The 20,181-nt window shown below is 38.5% G+C and overlaps 1 protein-coding gene across 1 annotated transcript in view; it reads left to right on the forward strand.

Annotated features, from left to right (window-relative positions):
- The window catches only part of CSMD1 (CUB and Sushi multiple domains 1), a 1,679,419-nt gene that overhangs the window by 1,286,384 nt on the left and 372,854 nt on the right, over positions 1-20,181 (forward strand). Inside the window, exon 17 of the mRNA XM_055567572.1 lies at positions 12,973-13,161. Within this exon, the coding sequence (XP_055423547.1) occupies positions 12,973-13,161 (189 nt within the window). The remainder of the gene's footprint in view (positions 1-12,972; positions 13,162-20,181) is intronic.

Genomic DNA, 20,181 nt, shown 5'->3' on the forward strand with positions numbered 1-20,181 from the left:
TGGACACCTTACCTTTGACAAAGGAGGTGAGAATATACAATAAAAAAAAAAAGACAATCTCTTTAACAAGTGGGGCTGGGAAAACTGGTCAACCACTTATAAAAGAATGACACTAGAACACTTTCTAACACCATACACAAAAATAAACTCAAAATGGATTAAAGATCTAAACGCAAGACCAGAAACTATAAAACTCCTAGAGGAGAACATAGGCAAAACACTCTCCGACATAAATCACAGCAGGATCCTCTATGACCCACCTCCCAGAATATTGGAAATAAAAGCAAAAATAAAAAAATGGGATCTAATTAAAATTAAAAGCTTCTGCACAACAAAGGAAACTATAAGCAAGGTGAAAAGACAGCCTTCAGAATGGGAGCAATAATAGCAAATAAGCAATGGACAAATAATCTCAAAAATATATGAGCAACTCCTGCAGCTCAATTCCAGAAAAATAAATGACCCAATGAAAAAATGGGCCAAAGCACTAAACAGACATTTCTCCAAAGAAGACATACAGATGGCTAACAAACACATGAAAAGATGCTCAACATCACTCATTATCAGAGAAATGCAAATCAAAACCACAATGAGGTACCATCTCATGCCAGTCAGAATGGCTGCTATCAAAAAGTCTACAAACAATAAGTGCTGGAGAGGTTGTGGAGAAAAGGGAACCCTCTTACACTGTTGGTGGGAATGCAAACTAGTACACCCACTATGGAGAACAGTGTGGAGATTCCTTAAAAACCTGGAAATAGAACTGCCCTTTGACCCAGTAATCCCACTGCTGGGCATACACACCGAAGAAACCAGAATTGAAAGAGACACATGTACCCCAGTGTTCATCGCAGCACTGTTTATAATAGCCAGGACATGGAAGCAACCTAGATGTCCATCAGCAGATGAATGGATAAGAAAGCTGTGGTACATATACACGATGGAGTATTACTCAGCCATTAAACAGAATACATTTGAATCAGTTCTAATGAGGTGGATGAAACTGGAGCCGATTATACAAAGTGAAGTAATCCAGAAATAAAAACACCAATACAGTATACTAATGCATATATTTGGAATTTAGAAAGATGGTAACAATAACCCTGTATGCAAGACAGCAAAAGAGACACAGATGTATAGAATAGTCTTTTGGACTCTGTGGGAGAGGGAGAGGGTGGAATGATTTGGGAGAATGGCATTGAAACAGGTATAATATCATATAAGAAACAAATCGCCAGTCCAGGTTCGATGCATGATACTGGATGCTTGGGGCTGGTGCATTGGGATGGCCCAGAGGGATGGTATGAGGAGGGAGGAGGGAGGGGGGTTCAGGATGGGGAACACGTGTATACCTGTGGCAGATTCATGTTGATGTATGGCAAAACAATACAATAGTGTAAAGTAATTAGCCTCTAATTAAAATAAATAAATTTAAATTCAAAATTAAAAAAATAAAATAAAAGGAAAAAAGAAAAGAGAAGTGAAAGGCAAGGAGAAAAGGAAATATCTACTGATCTGAATGCAGAATTCCCAAGAATAGCAAGGAGAGGTCAGAAATCCTTCCTAATTTATCAGTGCAATGCCTCTATCTAAAAGATAGAGGAAAATGATAGAATGGGAAAGATTAGAGATATTTTCAAGAAAATTAGAGATACCAAGGGAACATTTCATGCAAAGATGGGCACAATAAAAGACAGAAATGGTATGGAGCTAACAGAAGCAGAAGATATTAGGAGGAGGTGACAAGAATACAAAGAAGAACTATGCACAAAATATCTTCATGACCCAGATAACCACATTGTGTGATCAGTCACCTAGAGCCAGACTTCCTGGAATGTGAAGTCAACTGGGCCTTAGGAAGCATCATTGCAAAGGTAGTGGAGGTGATGGAATTCCAGCATGAAAGTGAAAGTCGCTCAGTTTTGTCAAACTTTCTGTGACCCCATGGACTGTATATTCCATGGAATTCTCCAGGCTATAACACTGGAAGGGGTAACCTTTCCCTTCTCCAGGGGATCATCCCAACCCAGGGATTGAACCCAGGTCTCCTACATTGCAGGTGGATTCTTCATCAGCTGAGCCACAAGGGAAGCCCAAGAATACTGGAGTGGGTAGCCTAGCCCTTCTCCAGTGGATCTTCCCAACCCAGGAATTGAACTGGGGTCACCTGGGTTCCAGGCAGATTCTTTACCAACTGCACTATCAGGGAAGCCCTGGAATTCAAGCTGAGGTATCTCAAATCCTAAAAGATGATGCTGTTAAAGTGATGCACTCAATGTAGCAGCAAATTTGGAAACTCAGCAGTGGCCACAGGACTGGAAAGGGTCAGTTTTCATTTCAATCCCAAAGAAAGGCAATGCCAAAGAAAGTTCAAACTACCACACAATTGCACTTGTTTCACAGGCTAGCTAAGTAACGCTCAAAATTCTCCAAGCTAGATTTCAACAGTATGTGAACTGAGAGCTTCCAGATGTTCAAGCTGGATTTAGAAAAGGCAGAGGAACCAGAGATCAAATTGCCAACATCTGCTGGATCATCAAAAAAGTAAGAGAGTTCCAGAAGAACATCTACTTCTGCTTTATTGACTATGCCAAAGCCAAAAGACTACACCAAAGACTGTGTGGATCACACCAAAGACTGTGTGGATCACAGCAAACTGTGGAAAATTTTTTTAAAAGATGGGAATACAAGACCACCTTAACTGCCTCCTGAGAAACCTGTATGCAGGTCAAGAAGCAACAATTAGAACCAGACATGGAACAATGGACTGGTCCCAAATTAGGAATGGGGTACATCAAAGTTGTATATTGTCACCTTGCTTATATAACTTATATGCAGAGTACATCAAGTGACAATGCCAGGCTGGATGAAGCACAAGCTGGAATAAGGATTGCTGGGAGAAATATCAATAACCTCAGATATGCAGAATACATGACCCTTATGGCAGAAAGTGATGAAGAACTTAAGAGCCTCTTGATGAAAGCAAAAGATGAGAGTGGAAAAGCTGGCTTAAAACTCAACATTCAAAAAACTAAGCTCATGGCATCCAGTCCCATCACTTTATGGCAAATAGATGAGGAAAAAATGAAACAGTAACATAATTTATTTTCTTGGACTCCAAAATCACTGCAGATGGTGACTGCATCCATGAAATTAAAAGATGCTTACCCATTGCAAGAAAAGCTATGACAAACCTAGACAGCATATTTAAAAACAGAGACATTACTTTACCAACCAAGGTCTGTGTAGTCAAAGCTATGGTTTTTACAGGAGTCGTGTATGGATGTGAGAATTGGGCCATAAAGGAAGCTAAGTGCCAAAGAATTGATGCTTTTGAATAGTGCTGTTGGGAAAGATTCCTGAGAGTCCCTTGGACAATAAGGAGATCAAACCAGTCAACCTTAAAGGAAATCATTCCTGAATATTCACTAGAAGCACTGATGCTGAAGCTCCAATACTTTGACCACCTGATGTGAAGGACTGACACATTGGAAAAGACCCTGATGCTGGGAGAGATTAAAGGCAGGAGGAGAAGGGGATGACAGAGGATGAGATTTTTGTATGGCATCACCGACTCGATGAACATGAGTTTGAGCAAGCCCTGGGTGTTGGTGATGCACAGGGAAGCTTGTCATGCTTTAGTCCATGGGATTAGAAAGAGTCGGACATGAAGAATGACTGAACTTAACTTTTCATCATTGATCAGCTAACATGCATTCTCTCCTCCAATCCCACACATTTTTAGAAAAACTAGTTGGCCTTTGGATGTAGATTTGGGTGAAACTTAGGAGAATGAACAGTTTTAGGTACTGATGAACACTTGGATGTAATTTACTGTCTTCACTCTCTTTTGTGTACCAGTTTGACAGAGATTCTTCATCTGAGGGAATTCTTCTGTTACCCTTCAGCTACAAAATCAATCAGCCAGTATAATGTATCCACTGTGTTCAGGCCATGCTCTGAAAAAGCACTGATGTGTTGTGAAACCTCATAATACTGCCTTAGAAAGTGAGAGCATGTGTGGAAAGTGAAAGTGTGAGTGTAGAAAATAAAAGTGTGTAGAAAGTTGGTAAGCTTGTAGAAAGTGAATGTGTCTGTGTTTGTTTAATGTGGTTGTAAGTTCAGAATGAATGTACATGTGAAAAGTGAAAGTGTGTGTAGAAAGTGAAAATGTGTTTGTGTAGAAAATGAAAGTGTGGGAAGTGAAAGTGTATGAGTGTAGAAAGTGAACATATGTGTTTAGAGAGTGTGTGTGTTTGTTTGAAAAGTAAATTGTGTGTGGAAATTGAATGTGTGTGTGTGTATAAAAAGTGAATGTGTCTGTGTAGAAAGTGAGTGTGTGTGTAGAAATGAATGTGTATATGTGTGTGTAGAAGGTGAATGTGTGTGTGGAAAGTGAGTGTGGTAGTGTGGAAAGTGAAAGTGTATATAGAAAGTGAAAATATGTGGAAAGTGAATCTGTATGTAGAAAGTGAATGTGTGTGCATATATAAGTGAATGTGTCTGAGTGTGGAAAGTGAATGTGTGTGTAGAAAGTGTGGAAAGTGTGTGGAAAGTGAATTTTTGTTGGTGTGGGTGAAGAATGTGAATGTGTGCGTGCAGCAAGTGAATGTGTGTGTGTGTGTGTATAAAGTGCGTGTTTGTAAAAGGTAAATTTGTATATAAAACGAAAGTATGTGTAGAAACTGAATGTGTGTAGAAAGTGAAAATATGTGCGTGGTGAAAGTGTGTGTAGAAAGTGAAACTGTGTACAGAGTGAAAGCGTGTAGAAAGTGAAAGTGCATGGGTGTGGAAGGTGAAAGTGTATGGTTGTAGAAAGTAAAAGTGTGTGTATAGAAAGTGAGTTTGTATGTGTGGAAAGTGTATGTGTCTGTGCATAGAAAGTGACTTTGTGTGTAGAAAGTGAAGGGGAGTGTGTGTGTAGAAATAAATGTGTGTGTTGTTGAAAGTGAATGGGTATGTGTACAATGTGAGTGTGTTGTAGAAAGTGAATGTGTGTAGATGTGAACATCTGTGTAAAATGGGTATGTCTGTGTGATTGTAGAATGAGAATGTTTGTGAGTGTAGAATGTAATTGTGTGTGTGTAAATGTGAATATGTGTGTGTAGAAAGTGGAAGTGTGTAGAAAGTGAGTGGATAGAAAGTGAAGAGTGTGTAGAAAGTGAAAGTGTGTGGACAGTGAATGTGTATGGAAGGTGAAATTGTGTCTTGAAAGGGAATATGTGTGTAGGAAGTGAATCTGTGTATGTGTGAAAGTGTGTGTGTGTGTGTGTAGAATGTGAATGTGTAGAAATGAAACAGTGTGTGGAAAGTGAAAGTGCGTGTGTAGAAAGTGAAAGAGTGTATGCGTAGAAAGTGAATGTTTGTGTGTAGAAACTGATTTTGGATTTAGAAATGAGTGTGTGTGTGTGTGTGTGTGTGTGTGGAAAGTGAAAGTGTGTGTAGTAAGTTAAAGTGTAGAAGTGTAGAAAGTGAAAGTGTGTGTGGAAAGAAAATGTGTAGAAAGCCAACGTTTATAGAAAGGGAATGTGTGTGTGTAGAAAGTGAATGTGTGTTTTCTGTGTAGAAAGTGATTGTGTGTAGATGGTGAATGTGTTTTAAAACTGTATATCTGTGTGAGTGTAAAATGAGAATGTTTGTGAGTGTAGAATGTAATGTGTGTGTGGAAAGTGAATGTGTTTGTGGAAAGTGAAAATGCTTGTGTAAAAATGTGTGTATCTAGAATGTGAATGTGTGTGAAGAAAGTGAATACATGTCTGTTTATGGGAAGTGAATGTGTGTGTAAAAAGTGAATGTGTATGTTTGGAATGTGAAGATATGTGGAGAAAGTGAAAGGGTGTGTAAAAAGAGAAACTGTAGAAAGTGAAAGGGTGTGGAATATGAAACCAAGTGTAGAAAGTGAATGTGTGTAGGTACTGAATGTGTGTGCATAGAAAGTGTGTGTATGTGTGCTGTAGAATGAGAATGTTTGTGACTGTAGAATGTAAAATATATGTTTGTAGAAACTGAAAGTCTGTGTGTAGAAAGTGAATGTTTAAATAGAAAGTGAATATGTGTTTGTAGAATGTGAATATGTATGGGCATAGAAAGTGAAAGTGTGTGTATGGAAAGTGAGTGTGTGGGTGTAGAAAGTGAAAGTGTGTGTGTACAGAAACTGAAAGTATATGTGTGTAGAAATGAATGTATTTGTGTGTATAGAAGGTGAATTTGTGTGTAGAGTGAATGAGTGTGTGTAGAAAGTAAAAGTGTATGTGATAGTAGACTGCCAGGTTCCAGCCCTGGCTGATCCAGGGTATTCGAAGGGGAGACGGCGTCGGCAAGGATCAGGATACAATAGCTTCAATTAGATATTAATTAGAGATATAAACAGTAATAGAATGAGGATAGTTCAATAGGAAAATTCAGTGGAGAAAAGAGGCTGAGTAGCTTGGTTTACGCGAGAGACCAATAAAACTTCAGGACAAGAAGTTTGCACCACTTACGTAGGCCGCAGGCGTCCTTCCGTTCTCCCGAAGGAGAGGAGACACTGAGGCCTCCCCAGTCAGATCTTAGAAGCCCAGGCATAATTAGTAAGCATGGCAGGTTCCACGCTCCAGATGGAGACTCAGCCAGAGTTTGAGAGAGAGAGAGCGACATGGGGAGACCAGTATTTCGAGAAACTGATCCCAATTCTTTATTTTCCATGGTCTACTTTTATACACTGAGATGTTATGCAAAAGTCACGTGGGGTCAGCAGTCCTGACTTTTTATCAAAGTCAGGTGCTTCATACAAATGTATACAGAGGTCTTAGGGGTATTACATCATCTTCTGGCCAGGGGGCCTGCTGACAATTTATGACCCTCCCCTTGTGACAGTGGTCAGTCAACCAGGACACTTATTTCTCCAGGGGTGATTATTCTTAAAACAGATGCCACCCAAATAAAGTTACATTCCTATAGGGTGAGGGTGTAGTGGGTTTTAGTTAAGGAAAGAATTTACTTGGCCTAAGGTCTAACGTGATTTATATCAAAGGTTAATACTTATTTCTTCTATATATTCATTAATGTGTATAAGGGAAGGGGATGTGGAGACTTAGCAACAAACATTGGCTCAACAAATGAAAAACCCTTCACCAATACAATTTCTAATCAGCCCACTATACTTATACTAATAATTTTCTAACTTCTCTAAAGAACCTGTTTTTAGAAGGTTTAAAGCATCTCGTGCCTCTCACGGTTGGGAGGCTGTGAGCAATCACATGTGGCTGGACAAGCCTGTCAGGCAGGCTAGAGAATCTTCAGAGGAGTTTGTAAGTTTGAAACACTCCTGTCACACCCAGGAATTATTATTAACTGGAGCTCTAAGTTAACTCCTTCTCTGAAAGAGGTGGTGGGGGACAGCCCCCCGTAAAGTCAGAGGTGTAGGTGAGAGCACAAAGTAGTAAAGTAGGCAGGCTCTGGTTATGAGGGTAGATGCTCGAGGATTTCCAGGGGGACTCCTGAGGCTCGATCCCGCCTTTGCGTATGTCAAGCCTCCTTCCTCATGACCTTTGCCACAGGCGGAGTGCCTCCCGCCGGCCCCCAACAGTAGACAGTGAAAGTATATGTAGAAAGTGAACAAGTGTGTTGTGTGTAGATAATGAATGTGTGTAGATAGTGAATGTGTGTGTATAGAAAGTCTATGTGTGGATATAGAGTGAGAATGTTTGTATAATGTAAAATATGTGTGTGGAAAGTGAAAGTATGTGTAAAAAGTGAAAGTGTGCCTGTAGAAAGGGAAATTATCTGAGTGTGGGGAGTGAAAGTTTGTGTGTAGAAAGTGGTTATGTTTGTGTAGAAGGTGAATATGTGTGTAAAAAGTGAATATGTGTCTGTGTTGGGAGTGAAGATGTGTGAGTGTAAAACATAAATATGTGTGAGTTTAGAAAGTGCATGTGTGTGTTGGAAGTAAAAATGTGTAAAAAGTGAAAGTGTATCTGTGTAGAAAGTGAAAGTGTGAGTATAGAAAGTGAAAGTGTGTGTAAGAAGTGATTTCTGTTGGTGTAGAATGTGAACATGTATGTAGCAAATGAAACAGTATATGTGTAAGAAGTAAAAAAGTGTGTAGAAAATGCCTGTATGTGCAGAAAGTGAATGTGTGTGTATGTAGAAAGTGAAAGTTTAGGAGTGTTAAATGTGAAAGTGTGTGTAGAAAGTGAATTGTTGTAGAAAGCGAAACTGCATGTGTGGAAAGTGAATATTATCTGTGTGTAGGAAGTGAATGTGTGTTATGTGAATGTGTGAGTTTAAAATGTGAATAAATGTATAGAAAGTGAAAGTGACTATGCATAAACTGAAAGTGTGTTTGTGTGGAAAGTGAAAGTGTGTGTGGAGAATGAAAACGTGAGTGTATAAGGTGAAAGTGTGTGTAGAAAGTGAAGGTGTGTGTGTATAGAAAGTGAATGTGTGAGTGTGTGTGTAAAAACTGAATGTATGTATGTTCAGAAATGAATGTGTATGTGTATGTAGCAGGGGAATGTGTGTGTCGAGTCAATGTGAGTATGTAAAAAGTGAAAGTGTATGTAGAAAGCGAATGAGTGTGTTGTGCCTTGAAAGTGAATGTGTGTAGATAATGAATGTGTGTGTGGGGAATATCTGTGTGTTTAGAAAGTTTATGCCTGTGCTGGTGTGGAACGAGACTGTCAGTGTATTAATGTGAAATGTTTGTGTAGAAAGTGAATGCATCTGTAGAAAGTGAAAGTGTGTCTGTAGAAATTAAAGTTGTGTGGAAAGTGAGTGTCTGAGTGTGGAAAATGAAAGTGTGGCTGTAGAAAGTGAGTGTGTGTTTGCATAGAAAGTAATTGAAAGAGACACGTGTACTCCAGTATTCATCGCAGCACTATTTACAATAGCCAGGACATGGAAGCAACCTAGATGTTCATCAGCCGACGAACAGAAAAGAAAGCTGTGGTACATACACACAATGGAATATTACTCAGCCATTAAAAAGAATGCATTTGAATGAGTTCTAATGAGGTGGATGAAACCAGAGCCTATTATACAGAGTGAAGTAAGTCAGAAAGAAAAACACCAGTACAGTATATTAACACATATATATGGAATTTATAAAGATGATAATGATCATATATGCGAGATAGCAAAAGAGACACAGATGTAAAGAACAGTCTTTTGGACTCTATGGGAGAAGGAGAGGGTGGGATGACTTGACAGAATAGCATTGAAACATGTATATTATCATATGTGAACTAAATCACCAGTCCAGGTTTGATGCATGAGACAGGGCGCTCAGGGCTGGTGCACTGGGCTGACCCTGAGGGATGGGATGGGAAGGGGGTTCAGGATGGGGAGCACATGTACACCCATGGCTGATTCATGTGAATGTATGGGAAAAACCACTACAATATTGTAAAGTAATTAGCCTCCAATTAAAATTAATTAATTAATTTTTTAAAAAGAAAGTGAATGTGTATAGAAAGAGAATATGTGTCTGTGTAGGAAGTGAATGTGTGTAAAAAATGAACATGTGTGGGTTTAGAATGTGCATGTATGTGTAGAAAGTACAAATGTGTAGAAAGTGAAAGTATGTTTGTGTAGAAAGTGAAAGTGTATTTGTGTGGGAAGTATGTGTGTGGAAAGTGAGTTGTGTTTGTGTAGAAAGTGAATGTGTGTTGAAAGTGAGTGTGTACATGTGTAGAAATTGAGTATGTGCATTTGTAGAAGGTGAATGTGTGCATGAAGAAAATGAATGTGTATGTGTAGATAGTAAATGTGTGTGTAAAAGTTAATGTGTGTATAGAAAGTGAATGTGTGTTTGTCAATAGAAAGTGTATTGTGTGTGTGTGTGTGTGTGTGTGTGTGTGTGTGTGGAAACTGTGTGTGTGTCAAATGTGAATGTTTGTGGGTGGAAATTTAATGTGTGTCTTTAGAAAGTGAAAATGCATTACTGTAGAAAGTAAAAGCATGTGTAGAAAGCTAGTATGTGTGTGTAGGAAGTGGATGTGTGTAGAAAGTGAATGTGTGTGTGTGTGTCTAGAAATGACTGTGTATGTGTGCGTAGAAAGTGAATGTAAGTGTGTAGAAAGTGAAAGTGTTTTAGAAAGTGAGTGTGTGTGTGGAAAGTGAAGGTATGTGTGTGTAGAAAGTGAATGCATGTGTGTATAGTGTGTGATTGTGTGTGTATAGAAAGTGAAGGTATGTGTAAAAAGTGAATGTGTGTGCAGAAAGTTAATATGTGTGTAGAAAATGAGAGTGTGTTTGTGTAGAAAGTGAGAGTGTTTCTGTAGAAGTTGAAAGTCTGTAGGAAGTGAAAGCGTAGATTGTGGAAAGTGAGGGTGTGTGTGTAGAAAGTATGTGTGTTTGTGTAGGAAGTGGATGTGTGTGTAAAAAGTGAATATGTGTGAGTTTAGAATGTGAGTGCATGTGTAAAAAGTGAATTTGTGTGTAGAAAGTGAAAATGTATGCAGAAAGTGAGTTGTGTATGTAGAAATTGTGTGTTTACAAAGTGAATGTGTGTAGAAAAGTCAATGTGTGTGTGCATAGAAAGTGATTGTGTGTGTATAAAGTGACTGTGTGTGTTTGTGTAGGAAGTGTGTGTTTGTGTAGAAAGTGAATGCATGTGTAGAAAGTGTGTGTGTAGGAAGTGAATGTGTGTATCTAGAATGTGAATTATGCGAGTGTGTAGAATGTGAATGTGTGTGTAGAAAGTCAATGTCTTTGTGTAGAAAGTGAATGTATGTATAGAAAGTGAATGTGCATATAAAGTGAATGTGCATATAAAGTGAATGTGTGTGTAGAAAATGAGTGTGTAGAAAGTGAATGTGTGTTTAAAAAAGTGAGTGTGTATGTGCTGAAAGTGAAAGTGTGTAGAAAATGAAAGTGTGTGTTTACAAAGTGAATTATATGTGTTTAGAAAATGAATGTGTGGGTAGAAAGCAAATGTGTGTGTTTGTGTAGAAAGTGAATGTGTGCGTAGAAAATGAAACAGTGTGTAGAAAGTGAATGTGTGTATAGGGAGTGTGTGTTTGTGTAGAAAGTGAATGCATATGTAGAAAGTGTGTGTGTGTGTAGAAAGTGAATGTGGGTGTGTGTAGAATGTGTGTGTGTGTAGAAAATGAATGTGTGCATGTATGTGTGCAGAAAGTGAATGTGTGTGTGTGTAGAACATGAATGTGTGTGTGCACACACTGAAAGAGAGGAGCCAGGTGGGTGACAGGTCTTGGGGCACATGATGGCCATCTGCTGTTGGTGTATTTGCAGCTCAGACAGTTATATCCTGTTGCTAAGATGAGAGGCATAGGTTAGTTTGAGGATTTTAGTTAGAATAACTAATTTTTAAGGCAAAAAATCTTGGGAATAATGATGCTATACATATATATATATATATTTATTTTTTATTTTCATTGTTTCACTTATTTTTCCCTTGGAACACTTCACTGCACTAGTCCTTTCTGCTGTCTGTTAACCAGAGAGTAAAGGAGCACAGACTTACAAAGTGCAAAGTTTGTTCATCCTACCAATTCTGAAACCAGATGCAAGTTCTAGGGGTTCCTGTAATGACCCTCAGGTTTGGCAATTCAGCAAAAGGTTTCACTGAAAGCGAGACCTGCTTCTGTTTCTGCAGCTGTAGGATCACATGGTGGTGCTTTAAGGAAACTGCATCACTTATTTATCTAAGAAACTCACTCCTTAGTGGCAATTCGTGTATTTGACTGAATAAGGGAGGGTATATTCATAAGATATGTCACTCAAACTTTGTTAAAATATATATGATGATCAGAAACATCCCAAATATCATTTTAGGAGAGTAAATGATCTGAATACTGGTAATAATTTAAGAGTTTTCATTAATACTTCATCATAATTGCAATATTTTGAATCTTACTGAGAGAGTTATAGCAACAGCAAGTCTTTTTTTTTTTAATAATTTTATCTATTTATTTATTTTTGGCTAGGCTGGGTCTTCATTGCTACTCAGGCTTTCTCTAGTTGCGGCGAGCGGGGGCTGCTCTCTAGTTGCAGTGAGCAGGCTTCTCATTGTGGAATCTCTCTTATTGGAGAGCACAGATTGTAGAGCACTGAGGCTTCAACTGCTGTGGCTCCCAGGCTCTAGGGCTTGGGCTCAGTAGTTGTGGCCATGGGCTTGGCTGTCCTGCAGCATGTGCAATCTTCCCAGATCATGGTTTGAACCCATGTCTCCTGCATTGGCAGGTAGATTCTTTACCACTGAACCACAAAAGAAATCCATAAGTCTATTTTTTTAATCCCTTTGAATTCCTAAACATTGCAATGATATTCTCTTCCCTTACTCCCTTTTTCCTCATCCTTTAAAATGTATTATTCTAAAAATAAAGAGGAATGTTAGAGACAGAGAAAAGAAACTCTTGAAATGATGTGATCATCATTACTTGACTTTATATAGCACTTTATGTTTTAACATCTTTTAGCATAGGCTAATTTTATAGCCATCTTGAAAGTGGCTGACTTAAGTGCAAATTTGAAAAAATAAAATATGGATTTGTGGAATGCAATTTTAGAAAATCAACCTCAGTGCAGTTTTAATTTGCCTGATGTGTGTATGAGCTTGGGTGAATGTATGGAAATATATGAAAGTTGAAGTATGATTGCCAAAATCTACTGGTATATCAAATATAAGAATGAGGAGAGATAAGAGACAGAAAACAGACTTAGACTTTGTTTAGTACAGTTGATTGATTTTCAAAGGAAGACAAATTCAGGGAGGTCAGCAAATTATTCAAGATTTTACTCCCTAGCTACTATCTGGTTATTAATGTAACAGTATACACCTATCTACAGTAAAAGCAAATATTTGAAAATGTATTTGTCTTCACGTGAATGGGTTACTGGATTTACTTCCATAATTTTCCAGGTCTGATCACGTCTAGGAATATTTTGTATGTATTATGGCACAGATACTGACTATTTTTTCTATAACCTAGGAAGGTCTCCATATGATGGTTTTCCCTGTGTGTCCAGGTGTGACTCTGGAGTCTGACTCCTGCCTTGATCCTGGGATCCCCGTGAACGGGCATCGGCACGGCAGTCACTTTGGCATCCGGTCCACAGTGACCTTCAGCTGTGACCCGGGCTACACGCTGAGTGACGACGAGCCCCTGGTCTGTGAGCGGAACCACCAGTGGAACCACGCGCTGCCCAGCTGTGACGGTAGGTGGAGCACAAAGGAGCAGCAAACCAGGAAGACGTGCACAGAAATTATTTAAACAGTTTGGGTGGTGAGCATTTTATGGGGTGGTTCAGGATGTGACTGAAACAGGACTTCTGTTTGAAAGCTCTTAGACCTGACAAACATGGCTGTTTAGTCTTGAAGTTTACCTAGAATCTTCTCCATGAGGTAGAGCTTCTATTTATAGAATGAATTTTCCCACAGCAAGCATATTGTATAAGATCAAGCCCACAGATCAGTAGATGAATGTGACCAGCAACCCAGGAGTCCTGCCTCATCCCAGTCACTGCCTCCACAAAGGCTACAGTTCCCTTGTCCCTAAAGATTCTATGTAGAGGAAGTCATGCAGGATGTCTCTTTGCTATTTGCTGCTTCTTTCACTCAGTCATACACTGTGACATCCAGGGCATGGCATTTAACTGCACCTCCTTCATTCTTGTCATCTGTTTCCCTGTATAAATGTACCACCGCTGTTTATTCCATGATACTTTGTATGAACATTTGAGTTATTTTGAGCTCCTTTTCCTGCTTGTTTGGCTAAGAGTACACCCTCCTCCATGAATAATTTGTTTCTTTCCTCATATTTATATTGGGTAACATACCTTTTTCTTATAGAATAATAAGCCTTGCTTATGCATTTGGGGGCCTCTCTTTTGTTGAATCCATGTATTGTGAATGTTTTCTCTCATGCTGTCTCTGTCCTCCTCCTCTTCTTCTTGGTCTCTTTTTGAAGAATAGCATGTTTTCATTTGAAAATAATCTACTTGTTCAATGCATTCATTTGTGATTGGTGCTTTACAGACAGTGTTTAAGAAGGCTGACTACCCTCAAGTCATAAAGATATTCTGTTGTTTTCTTCTGAAAACCTTTAAAATTTTAAACGAGGTATAATTAAAATACTATAAACTGCCTGTTTGATGTGAAAATTTTACTATGTTCTGAGACACCTATACATGTATGAAACCATCACCATGATTAAGGATGTGTTCATCATCATGAAAGCAAATGCTAGTTTTTTTTAATGTCAAATATATACTTTAAACCCATCTAATATTTTTGTCAGATATGATGTAGAGTCTAGATCCATTTATTAATAAGACTGTACTGTCTCTTCTCTGATGCCTGGTCTGTTTTGTCACACAGGTGTCTATATATGCCTGAGTAATTGCCTTTGTCCTTTTGTTTATCTATTTGTTGTTGTTCATTCACCGAGTCATGTCTGTCTCTTTGAGACCCCATGGACTGTGGCATGCCAGGCTTCCCTGTCCTTTACTATGTCTCAGAATTTGCTCAACTCATGTTCACTGAATCAGTGATGCCAACCAACCATCTTGCCCTCTGTTGCCCCCTTCTCCTCTTGCCTTCATTTTCTGCCAGCATCAGGATCTTTTCCAATAAGTTGGCTCTTTGTATCAGATCACCAAAGTATTGGAGCTTCAGCTTCAGCATCAGTCCTTCCAGTAAATATTCAGGGTTGATTTAATTTACGATTGACTGATTTGATCTCCTTGCAGTCCAAGGAACTCTCAAGAGTCTCCTCCAGCACCAAAATTCAAAAGCATTAATTCTTTAGCACTGAGACTTCTTTATGGTCCAACTCACACATTCATACATGACTACTAGCTTTTCTTCCAAGGAACTTTAGTTTCCTGGCTGTGGTCACCATCTGCAGTGATTTTGTAGCCCAAGAAAAGAAAATTTGCCATTTTTCCACTTTTTCTCCTTTTATTTGCCATCAAGTGATGGGACCAGATGCCATGATCTTAGTTTCACGAATGTTGAGGTTTAAGCCAGCTTTTTCACTCTCCGCTTTCACCTTCATCAAGAGGCTCTTTAGTTCCTCTTCACTTTCTGCTGTTAGGGTGGTATCATCTGCATGTCTAAGATGGTTGATATTTCTCCTGGCAATCTTGATTTAAGCTTGTGATTCATCCAGCCCAGAATTTGCATGGTGAACTTTGCATATAATTTACATAAGCAGGGTAACAATATACAGCCTTGACGTACTTCTTTCCCAACTTTGAAACAGTCTTTTGTTCCATGTCTCATTGTTGCTTATTTTTTAATTTATTTATTTTTAATTGAAGGTTAATTGCTTTACAAAGTTTTGTTGTTTTCTGTCAAACATCAATAAGAATCAACCATAGGAACACCCATGTACACTCTCTCCAAAAACTCCCTCCCACCTCCTTTCCCATCCCACCTTTCTAGAATTTTACAGAGGCCCTATTTGTGTTCCCTGAGTCATAAAACAAATTCCTATTGGCTATCTATTTTACATATGGTAAAGTAAGTTTCCATGTTACTCTCTCCATATATCTCACCCTCTCCCTCCTCCCCTCCCGCCCTGTTTCCATAGGTCTTTTCTTGGTCTTTTTCTCCATTGCTGTGCTGCCGATAAATTCATTAGCACCATCTTTCTAGATTCCATATATATGGGTCAGTATACAATATTTATATTTCTCTCTCTGACTTACTTCACTCTGTATAATAGACTCCAGTTTCATCTACCTCAATAGAATTGACCCAGATGTGTTCCTTTTTATGGCTGAGTAATAGTCTTTGTATATATGTACCACAGCTGTTTTGAGGAGTGTCCATACTGTCTTCCATTGTAGTTGTATCAGTGTACATTCTCACATCAATGCAAGAGGATTCCCTTTTCTCCACACCCTCTCCAGCATTTATTGTTTGTAGATTTTTTGATGATGACCATTCTGACTGGTGTGAGGTAGTATCTTAGTGTAGTTTTGATTTGCATTTCTCTAATAATGAGCAACGTTGAGCATTTTTTCACGTGTTTGTTAACCATCTATATGTCTTCTTTGGAGAAATGTCTGTTCAGGGCTTTTTCCCACTTTTTGATTGGGTTGTTTGTTTTTCTGGTGTTGAGTTGCATGAGCTGCTTGTATATTTTGGAAATTAATTCTTTTTTTTTTTTTTTTTTTTTTTTTTTTAAATTTTATTTTATTTTTAAACTTTACATAACTGTATTAGATTTGCCAAATATCAAAATGAATCCGCCACAGGTATACATGTGTTCCCCATCCTGAACCCTCCTCCCTCCTCCCTCCCCATACCATCCCTCTGGGTCGTCCCAGTGCACCAGCCCCAAGCATCCAGTATCGTGCATCGAACCTGGACTGGCAACTCATTTCATACATGATATTTACATGTTTCAATGCCATTCTCACAAATCTTCCCACCCTCTCCCTCTCCCACAGAGTCCATAAGACTGTTCTATACATCAGTGTCTCTTTTGCTGTCTCGTACACAGGGTTATTGTTACCATCTTTCTAAATTCCATATATATGCGTTAGTATACTGTATTGGTGTTTTTCTTTCTGGCTTACTTCACTCTGTATAATAGGCTCCAGTTTCATCCACCTCATTAGAACTGATTCAAATGTATTCTTTTTAATGGCTGAATAATACTCCATTGTGTATATGTACCACAGCTTTCTTATCCATTCATCTGCTGATGGACATCTAGGTTGCTTCCATGTCCTGGCTATTATAAACAGTGCTGCGATGAACATTGGGGTACTCGTGTCTCTTTCCCTTCTGGTTTTCTCAGTGTGTATGCCCAGCAGTGGGATTGCTGGATCATAAGGCATGTCTATTTCCAGTTTTTTAAGGAATCTCCACACTGTTCTCCATAGTGGCTGCACTAGTTTGCATTCCCACCAACAGTGGAAGAGAGTTCCCTTTTCTCCACACCCTCTCCAGCATTTATTACTTGTAGACTTTTGGATTGCAGCCATTCTGACTGGTGTGAAATGGTACCTCATAGTGGTTTTGATTTGCATTTCTCTGATAATGAGTGATGTTGAGCATCTTTTCATGTGTTTGTTAGCCATCTTTATGTCTTCTTTGGAGAAATTAATTCTTATCAGTTGTTTCCTTTGCGATTATTTTCTCCCATTCTGAGGGTTGTCTTTTCACCTTGTCTATAGCTTCCTTTGCTGTGCAAAAGCTTTTAAGTTTAATTAGATCCCACTTGTTTATTTTTCTTTTATTTCCATTACTATAGGAGGTGAATCATACAGGATCTTGCTTTAATTTATGTCATCAAGTGTTCTGCCTATGTTTTTCTCTAAGAGTTTTATAGTTTCTGGTCTTACATTTAGGTCTTCAATCCATTTTGAATTTATCTTTGTGTATGGATTTAGGAAATATTCTAATTTCATTATTTTACACAGAGCTGTGTAGTTTTTCCAGCACCACTTATTGAAGAGCATACCGGTTTCTCAGAGGACAGATAAGTTGGTTTGGGATTCCCGTCTTTTTAAGAATTTTCCACAATTTGTTGTGATCCACACAGTCAAAGGCTTTAAGCATAATCAGTAAAGCAGTTTATCCATTAAGAAATTTTACTTTTTAATTCTTAGAAAACTTTCTAAAGAAATCTAGAGACAATAAATGAAAACCATTGACATTTCACTATATAAAAATTAAAAGTTGCATTATTTTTTATTTTTAAAATTAATTTATTTATTTTAATTGGGGGCTAATTACTTTACAATATTGTAGTTTTGTTTTTTTTTCCCATACATTGACATGAATCAGCCATGGGTGTACATGTGTCCCCAACCTGTACCCCACCGCAACTCCCTCCCCATCCCATCCCTCAGGGTTGTCCCAGTGCACTGGCTTTGACTGCCCTGTTTCATGCATCAAAAAGTCCCATTAAATTTTTTTAAAGGTAAGAGAAAATGGTCAGATTAGAGAAAATAATTTCACTGTCTGTGTAATATGATTTTAAATGGCTTTGTCCAAAAAACAAATGAAGTAAAATAATCAACACAAATAAACCAATAGATCTGTGAGGGAAACAAACACATTGATGACTTCCAGAAGTGCACAAAGGCCAATAAATGGTGTAAATTAGGCCCATTTTGACCAGGAATCAGGAAACTGCAAGTGAAACACAGTAATTTATCTCCCTTGTTGGATTTGCAAAAAGAAGTGGAAAGTTCATATTATTTGGATTCATTGTGGGATTAGGAATCTGCATGTTCATTCTGCATTATTACTGGGAAATGTAAATAATATAGTTTCTTGGGAGAAAAAAGCAGCTCATAGTGCAATGTGTCTCATGTGTATGAGCACATACAGGTAGGTAACTACAGACACCCTCACAGTGTATGCACAGGAAATGCCTGGAAATGACAACCTAAAATTATAGCTACAATTATAATCTAAAATTATAACTGCAAGGAAAATTTCTTCCCTATTTTGGATGTTAGTAGGCTCTCAGGGAGGGTGAAGAAAGACTTTTTTAGTTCTTCATTTTTATGGTGTTATTTGAAATTTTGTTGCCATGTGTTATTTTTGTATTAGAACTCTAATAATAATAAATAAAATTCATGTCTATGACTACTAGTGTCAGAAAGATATTAGCTACTGTACTAATTAAAAATTTGTAAAACTTGAGTATGACCTAAATACTGTACCAAAATGTTCACTCCTTATTTGGAGTCTTTACTAACAACAATTTTACTAAGTACAGTAAGAGGCTAACCCTTAAAAGACTTCCATGTTATTCACACATAACTGAATATCAATCAATATATTTTATTATATCACCTAATCCAAAATGTGTAAGTTAATCATATGAATAATTTTATTGAAATGTTTACATGGTATACAAATTCATGGCTCTATTGAATGTCATTGTGCAGCTTTAATTATTTCATGGGCTAGAGCTAAAAGTGGAATTTAGAAATGAAGCTTATACAAGCTGCTCTCTTTTATACACTTGCTTTTGAGGTAGGTTGGTTGAGCATCTGCTCCAGTGGGGCTTCTTGAGTTGTTTCAACTGTAGATTTCCCAGTGTGAGCTGGAGAGACTGACAGCATGTGGTCCCCTGATCATGATTCCACCACTGGGCTGTGGTGGAGGATGGTGCTAGTCCAACACAGAAGACAGCCCAGTCATCAGATCAGCTATTTAATAGATTCTCAATCTGGTGAAGAAAACTGACATATAAAAATGAGAGATTTATCCTGACCCACCTGAAACCTGTCATTTTGAATGGACTCTTCTCAAAGGAGAACAATATGCACATGTTATTGTTGACTTGATGTTGGCGACTTGACTTTGTTTAAACGTTTTAGTATCTATCCAAGACTATTTTCCACTTCTACCCAGTCATCCTCATCCTGCAAGACCAGGTTGCACTCCACCTTCACCAGCATTCTTCTGCATTTGCTCCAGGTCACTAGCACTACTAGCTTTTCTGACATCCATTTCTCCCATATTTAGTTCTAAAAGTCTAACTTTAGCACTTATAATCCAGTCAATCAAATGGTATATATTCTTAGTCCATTTGAATTGCTATAACAAAATGCTGCCGATTGTGTGGCTTATAAACTACGGAAGTTATATTTAACTATTTTGGATGATGACTCTCTTTGAGATAAGGGTGCTGCCAGCAAGGCTGAGTTCTTACAGGGCCCTATATTGGGGTGTAGACAGCCGTCTTCCCCCAAGTCATCTCATGGTGGAAAGGATGAGGGAGCACTCTGGGCCCTCTTTTATCAGGGTTCTGATCCCAGGAATGAGACCTCAGCCCTCGTGGGGCTTCTCTGGTGGCTCAATGGTAAAGAATCTGATTGCCAGTGCAGGAGATGTGGTTTTGATTCCTGGGTCGAGAAGATCCCCTGGAGAAGAAAATGGCTACCCACTCCAGTATTCTTGCCTGGGAAATCCCATGGACAGAGAAGCCTGGTGGGCTACAGTCTATGAGATCGCAAAGATTCGGATACAGCTGAGCAACTAAATCAGCACCACAACCACCAGCAGCAGCTCTCATGACTGGATCATATCAGAGGTCGCACCCTTGATACCATCACATCAGACCTTAGGATCTCAACATGAGTTTTGAGGATGCAAGCATTCAGACTGTAGTGTTTATGTATTCACATTTAGTCATTTAATACAGTCTCCCCTAGGAAGTAGCAGTTGAAGAAGAACTCATCTAAAATAGAACCCTGGGA

This window comes from Bubalus kerabau, chromosome 2, assembly GCF_029407905.1.
Source record: "Bubalus kerabau isolate K-KA32 ecotype Philippines breed swamp buffalo chromosome 2, PCC_UOA_SB_1v2, whole genome shotgun sequence".
NCBI lineage: Eukaryota > Metazoa > Chordata > Mammalia > Artiodactyla > Bovidae > Bubalus > Bubalus kerabau.